At 40.6% G+C, this 7,564-nt stretch overlaps 1 protein-coding gene across 1 annotated transcript in view; it reads right to left on the bottom strand.

The window, feature by feature from the left end:
* Window positions 1-834: 834 nt before the first annotated feature.
* CCT2 (chaperonin containing TCP1, subunit 2 (beta)) overlaps window positions 835-7,564 on the bottom strand; it is a 12,292-nt gene continuing 5,562 nt past the window's right edge. The window contains exons 9-15 of the mRNA XM_010142115.1: window positions 6,847-6,950; window positions 4,312-4,431; window positions 3,609-3,737; window positions 3,418-3,521; window positions 2,275-2,374; window positions 1,777-1,918; window positions 835-1,129 (exon numbers count right to left, since the gene is read on the bottom strand). Coding sequence (XP_010140417.1) covers window positions 1,099-1,129; window positions 1,777-1,918; window positions 2,275-2,374; window positions 3,418-3,521; window positions 3,609-3,737; window positions 4,312-4,431; window positions 6,847-6,950 — 730 coding nt within the window. The 3' untranslated portion in view covers window positions 835-1,098. The remainder of the gene's footprint in view (window positions 1,130-1,776; window positions 1,919-2,274; window positions 2,375-3,417; window positions 3,522-3,608; window positions 3,738-4,311; window positions 4,432-6,846; window positions 6,951-7,564) is intronic.

Here is a 7,564-nt window from a genome sequence, read left to right as displayed (position 1 = left end):
AACTTCCCCATGTCTTTGCCCAGGTGCTGCATTATACTTGAGAAGGCCAGAAGGGTCACAGTGTCCAACTGTCACCTCTCTCGGTGCTCCCACAGAGACAGTGGCTGTGCTTGTCTCTGTCTACAGTCATCAAGAACCTGCCATGAAGACTGCTGCAGGCATCGGAGTCCGCACAACCTGAGCAGACAGGCACTAGTCCTTTCGAGACGCTTGTTGCGCTTGCAGCAATTACTGGAATGGGGAACCCCGAGAATACTAAGATAGGCTACAGCAGGCATGAAAGGGAGCACGGGGGGGAAGAGAACGCGACGCAGCCTGGCACATTTTCCACCAACAGCCCTCTACTGCAAGTGTTTGTATAAGTCATCCCAGTCCACTGCTTTACAGCCAAGTGCCCAGACTGTTTGCTCCAGGATGCTGACATCTCCCCCAAACTGCCTCCTCCTCTCAACTCCCCTCAGCACAACTCCTACCTACGTAAAATCTGTGGTGTAAAAGCTGTAAAATCCCTTCAGTTGTAGTTCTAGGCATTGACTAAGGTGCCTCTCCAGCTTTTTCTCTTCCTTTCAAAGGGTAACATTTAACTTCAGGGCCTGCTTCTAGGATCACAACTCAATACCTATATGGCCAGGACTGGCATAAACCACTTACACTAACCACACCAGGTCACCCTGCACCAGAGAGCTACAAAGGTCTGAGAGGTGACCTTGTGCGCTGACTGTCCAGTCACCTCCTGAAGCATCTGAGCACTGACAGTGAGCACCACAGCTTTTCTAATGAAACGGCCCTTGTCGGTTTTACACAAAGACAAACACAACTTCGATGAATTTGAATTTTTTTTTTTACTTCTGTGTATTTTAAGTGGAACCTGGAGAGGAACAGAAGGAATAGGGTTGGATAAAATCCCTGTTTTGCTTGCAAGTGTATTCTCCTCCACCATGCATAAACTGAAATAAGTTAAAGCCAACTGAAGACAGTTACTTCATGCCACTGATGGAGATCTGCTCATCTCAAGCTTCTGTTCCATGAGAACTAGATCATTAGAAAAAAATCACTAGGTAAGATCTGGTCCACACATCCTCAGGTACCAAAGAAAACTTAACATGGGCGATTGTCTGGTACGCGTTTTCTGGGGAGAAAAAGAAAAATCAGAAAAGTCACTGCCATGCTGATGTCCACCAACCACCCCACACACCCTTATTTTTGTTTTTTAGTTGGTACTCTGTGTTCAGTGGTAGCTTTATCTCACAGCACTATAGGCAGTATCATCTCAAAGCTAATATGCCACCTCTGACCATGGTAGAAACAACGGTGACTCACAAAGCAGTGCAAACTACCCAGGAGTGGGCACACACGGAATAACCTGCCTACAAGTGGCATTTCTTCCCAAACTTTTAACAAGTGTTGTTTTGTTTTAGCTGCACATTCCATTTCAGAAGCAGCTGGGCATTACACTATAATTCTTGCCAAAAGAAAAAAGCAGCCTGCTCCCTTAAATTTTGGTCAGCCACTTCTGCAGATGTTTCAATACTATATATGGCACGTGAGTAGCCAGTGACCTCAGATGACCTAGGCACTGCTCCGGCATGCTAATTTAAGTGCACTGATGCCTCTTAAGGGCCTGTTCATACCACTAATATCATTTAGCATGAACACCGGCATGTTCGATGTCAATCTTCATTTCAAATAAAATATTCTTTCTTTAGAAAAAGATTATTCTGCACAGTTACTCTTCCACTGAAGGAGGTTACTCATTACCACTGTAACAGACCATACCTTGGTGCTGCTTTAATAATGTCATCTACACGAAGAATCATTTCTGCTGCTTCAGCTGCGCTCAGCAAAACCTGCCTCTTGACTTGGAAACTTTCCGTTACTCCCAAGATTGCCATGTCGCCAATGGTACCCTCTTTCATATCTGGAAGAAGAGGCACATTAAGAGGTGGTTGGTCTTTTGTTTGGTTGTGTTGGGGTTTTGTTTAAATCAATGCCTTTCTTTCTAAGCTTCATATAACTAGACTCAGAGTAAGGAAAACGTTTTTTTTTTACAAGTGGAAACCATCCTCTTCAAAAACAAAGCTTTTCACTCTTGGGAAAAGGCTGGTAGAACACAAAGGAATGTGACCTTGTACGCCTACGTTCTATGCAAAGCCACAGAAATTAACATACTCAGTTCTTTCAGCTGAATGTATCAGTGACAATCAGATATGCCCAAGTTTAATAAGCCTAATCACCCTCTCGAACAGTAACTGAAGTACTAATCAAGCCCCTTACCAAGTCCATAAGTAGTCTTCCCTTCACTGTGAGCAGCTCTGAGCTGAGCGACCAGATCTGCGCTGTCATAGCCAGCATTATCAGCTATTATTGTTGGGATCTAAGGGGATAAACAGGTTGTTTGTAATTAATGCAGGGATTGATCCCTAGTAAACATGAAGCATACTTTGATATTACCAGTGCTTTGGTTTCAAAAAGAGGAAGTTTTAAAAACATGGCAGATGATCTGTTACAGTGATCAGAAGATAGGGGAAAAGAAAAAAAATTCAAACTACCTTTCTAAGGATATTGTTTAAGACCCTGTTACAAGAGAGTAGCTGAGAGGACAAAAGCATGTTAGAAGATTTGTTAGTTCATTTTACACGGTCAGAAGAAATCTCTCTCATCATTTCGGACTGCAAATGTAGAAAAGGTTAAGAACCTAAGTTTGCTGGTAAGCATTCACCACCAGATCACTCAGCTCAGTGTTTAAATGACAGCAGTGCAAATTGCACATGCTTACTGAATAGGTAATGCCAAATCTTACCATGCTCTTTTAATATTCTTGAGAGAATTGTTTTCCTATGGTTTTTAATTTATTTCCTAAAAAATATTTTCCCTAATTTAAATTACAGGAAGGCAATTCCTCCTCAAACTGACAGTCTGTTAGCACAGTATTTTATTTTATAAACATTTCTTGGATATTCTTATTTCCTACTAAGACCCAATGTCCAATGCAAGTCCAGAAACTTCTGGTAGTACAAGAATACAATCAAATAGCACTAGAGTATCAGTAGAACAGAAGGGTTGCTCTTTTCTCTATCGGTTGTCAAGGGAATAAGCTGAGATTTTTACATGCTATTTCTGCCATGCTTTTAACCTTGCAGGTAGCGGGAGCAAGAAGCAATTAGAAGAGGCATAGCACATAAGCATTTAGAATTCTGTAACATGCAGAATTATTAAAACACCAATCACCAATACTTTTTCCTGAGAGAGAAAACAGTAGCTTCTTCCCCCTCTGTTCAAAGACACGTTGCTAAATTTAATTTTACATTTTAGAAAACCAAAATCTTGTAAACAGAAGCAAGTATCCAACATCAGAAGTTAGTAAACTTAGTGAAACTTTATGTCTATTAATCCAGCAATCTAATTAAACAAACTTACCATTCGCAAAGCCTTAGCGAAGGACTCCATTGCAACAGACTCTTTGCCAGGTGTTCTGATGGCAAGTTCTGCAACAGCATTAGCCATCAGCATCTCTGAACAACCTGTTCATTGAAGACACGCAGATGGTTTTTATCTGACTTGAACACTAATACAAAATGCGTATCACGTACAAAGAATGTAATACTCACCTCCACCATAGACAGTTCTAGTGTCCTTCACCGTCTGGGCGAGAACACAGAGGGCATCATGCAAAGACCTCTCTGCTTCATCTAGAATCTGCTGTGTTGCTCCGCGCAAAACTATAGTGCAAGCCTCACCTAAAAAGCATAAATGTGAAAAGATTGGGAAAACCCCCCCAAAAACACCACCACAAAGACAAAGAGAGGCAATCGCAAAGCATTGTAATGGTTTTGCTATTGCTGCAGATCAATTTCGGGGAGAAAAGAGAGCATGATGACATCTCACAGGTAGAATTAAATGATGGACACTATGCTGTGGCTTTCATCAATGAATTGTTCCACATCTTATTTAATAGAAAATTAGTGTTATCTCAAAACAATGCCTCATGAACTTAGCATACCAGCATTTACTGCAACAAACTCTCAAGTTCTTGAAGTATGACATGTTGCCACTCTTCTTGTCAATTTAATCTCCCAAAGCAGAAATTTTTGGTTCCCATCTTTACAGATGTTTACATTCGCTTATGTAACATTAAACATACACAATGTCAACCATGAACATGCATCTTTGCAAGATTTTTACTGAAGAGTAACTTTAATAAAAATGGTTACATGAATCATTACAAAATTCCTATGCTGTCCCAGTAACTGAATAGCATTAGCAGACGGTTAACACAAATGTTACAACATGCCATTAGTGATAAACACTTACCCATCGCCACTCCAGAGAAATGAATGAGTTTATCTTCTCCAATCATGACTTCTTCAATAAGCTTGCAGCTTCCTAGTTTCACTAGCTCAGGGTGATCAAAGGTTGATGCAATTTCACCACCTACAAATGCATCATACAAAAGTCATAGAGCTCACGGCTAAAGCATCCATTCAGGCAAAGTCTAACCAAGGTGGAGGTGGGAGCAGGGGAAGAGAGTGGAAAAATAATTATCTTCATAATTGCCAAAATATGAACAATACTGAGAAGCAACATTTTCCCATTGTCAGTATATGGCACCAGAAACTTTCACCTGATGTTGACAAGTCCTTAAAACACCAGCATTTTGTTTCACGCTACTAGAACTACAATAGCTGTAATGTTTTTGAGTTCTGTCTGAATAAGAGATTAAATGTTGATCTTTGCAATTAAAACGTCTATCTGCCTAAACAGTATTTATAAAAGACTAAATCGAGTTTGTTATGTTTTTAAACCTGAGCTTGCGCTAGTACTCATTTTGCCTGCCTGACGATGGCTCAGAACCACTGGCCACTGCTGTCCTGAATCACGCACGAGTCTTGCGCCATGTTGTAGCAGCAATATGGTGCACTGATTGTAAACTCTCCTATCAGAAACAAAATAGATATTAAAAAGACCAAAATGTCTTTGAATGGAATACTGTTCTAGTACGTTGCCTTCCCATTAGAAAACCATTTACGTGTATTCACTCCCAATGTATGCTCAACTATTCCACATTAGCTCGCAGCACTGCTGTAGTTGCAGCGGTACAAGGAAAGACAAGATTTGTAGTACAGAGTCTATGCTGACTAAAAGCTCATCTATTTTTTTCAGCAGTACTATTTGATCCAGTGTGGTCTGATATGGTTCGTATGCTCTGCCTACAACATTTGCTTTCAACCTCCTGCAGAGGATAAGCAACGTTCCTCTCAATCAAGCGTTTGCCTATGTCAGTGTGCCTACAGACAGTTATACACAATTGCTACTTCATTTTTGCTCAGCTAAGCAAGTCAGGATCTTTTCCTTTCTCTCTGCAAGTCCTCCGTTGTCCTCATCGATTTCATAATCAACCTTCTATGATATGCCTGTTTACCATCTCTAACTTCAGCAATGAGAATCACCTGTAGCATTCCAGATGTTCCATCTTCATTAGCTACTAGAGCCACATTTACACTGACCAACACTAAATATCACAGAATAATCTGGTTGGAAGAGATCTTTAAGATTACCAAGTCCAACCATTCACCCTGCACTGCCAGGGTCACTAAACCATGCCCTCCAGCACCAAATCTACACGTCTTTTGAATACCTCCAGGGATGGGGACTCCAAGCCTGTTCCAATGCTTCAGAGCCCTCTGTAAAAAAATTTTTCCTCATATCTAACCTAGATCTCCCCTGGCACAACTTAAGGCCATTTCCTCTCATCCTGTCATTTGTTATATGGGAGAAGAGTCTGACTTCCACTTCTCTACAATCTCCTTTTCTTCAGGTAGTTGTAGAGAGCAATAAGCCTCCTTGTCTCCAGACAAAATAACCCCAGTTCTCTCAACCACTCCTCACAGGACATGCTCTCCAGACCCTTCACCAGCTTTTTTGCCCTTCTCTGGACACACTTCAGCACCTCAATGTCCTTCTTGAAGTGAGGGGCCCAAAACTGGACACAGTACTCAAGGTGTGGCCTCACCAGTGCTGAGTACTGGGGGACAATCACTTCCCTGCTCCTGCTGGCCACACTGTTGCTGATACAAGCCAGGATGCCGTTGGCCTTCTTGGGCACACTGCTGGCTCATATTCAAAATACCCGGGTTGTTAGTGTTATTTGAGGTCCGCCTCAAGTTGATGACTCAGGCCCACATTTTTAACAAAGGATGACTCTTCAGTCTTCTCCATTACTAGAATCAAACAACAGCCACTTATAACAAGGTGGTATTAACTAATTTCTGGATTCATCATCTAACTTCTGGATTCATCATCTTATCCTTTCCATTGCTAAGTTTTATCTTTTTCTTGGAAAACAAATATCTCAAAATTTTATTAAGCAGGGACTTAAGTGAAATTATTTTTAAAATATAAAAGAAAATCACTAACTGGCACTAACTGGCTAAACTATATTCCACAGTTAGAATTAACAATCCTTTATGCACAGCTGCTATAGAAAAAAAAAGTATGTTTAAATCATTATGCAAGGAGGATTCATAATCAAAACAGACATTTTACCTGTGAAGTGTAACACACTGAAGATAGAAACTGGGTTACTTTGCTTCTGAAAAAATACTGACAGTTATATAGCAGTTGATAAATCGACAAAGTAATTTCAAAATTTCTTATGGCCAATTTCATAGCATCCTCCATATACATTTGTATTTAAGTACTGTAAAATAAAGCTTATTTTGAGTACTTTTCACATTCATAGATCTGCTTAACAGTAATAAGTACAAACCAGGTGATCGAGCTTTAATGTTTACTGAAGATCAAATAATGCGACCCTCCCAGTTTCACACAACAAGGTACTCTGCATACCTGTAACAAGAGCCAGACGTTCTACACCAGCAAAATCCGCATGTTCAATAGCCATGACACCAGCAGCTCCAAAGAGCTGTTCAGGGTAGTTGTAGATCAGCTGCCTACAATTAAAACACGGGCATATCCTCTCATTACACACAGAACAAACCTTTTAAAATATCAAAGTAACAAAGGATACCTGATTCCCAGTAACATGGACATGCAACAAAATTTCTGAAAGCCTCAGAAGCACTCAATATGTGAGGCGCCTGCCACACACAGAACGTTACACTACACAGAAACAAATGCAGTGACAGGAAAACATACAAAGCTAAAAAAAAATCAAAATACTATAGCTGATTGCAATAGCCTTCCTCTGAAGACACACTGTCAATGCACAGGGACCCTTAGGTTTTAAACTCTAAGTCCTTTGATCCTAAGTGCCTGCTGGGCACTAAACTGCTTATTCTAGCAGAGTGCACTAGGAGAACATGGGAAGTAACAGCTTTAATTCCTTCAAAATCCAAAGAGTAGACAACTCTATGGGAACAACAAATGGCCAGTCTTGTAACATAAACGAATAGCAGACCACAGAATCTGCATTCCCTTATTAATATGTGTTCCACTCTCTAGAACAAAATAGTCATCTAAAGCTGAAAAGCCGATGACCATTCAGGACCACTATGCCAAATTATTTTTCCCTTCCAAATTAGAGACTGAGTGGTGCAGAGATTCA

The sequence above is a fragment of the Buceros rhinoceros genome, unplaced genomic scaffold (genome assembly GCF_000710305.1).
Source record: "Buceros rhinoceros silvestris isolate BGI_N320 unplaced genomic scaffold, ASM71030v1 scaffold32148, whole genome shotgun sequence".
Classification (NCBI taxonomy): Eukaryota; Metazoa; Chordata; class Aves; order Bucerotiformes; family Bucerotidae; genus Buceros; species Buceros rhinoceros.
Note: the sequence above shows the minus strand (reverse complement) of the source record. Positions and strands in the feature narration are given on the sequence as shown.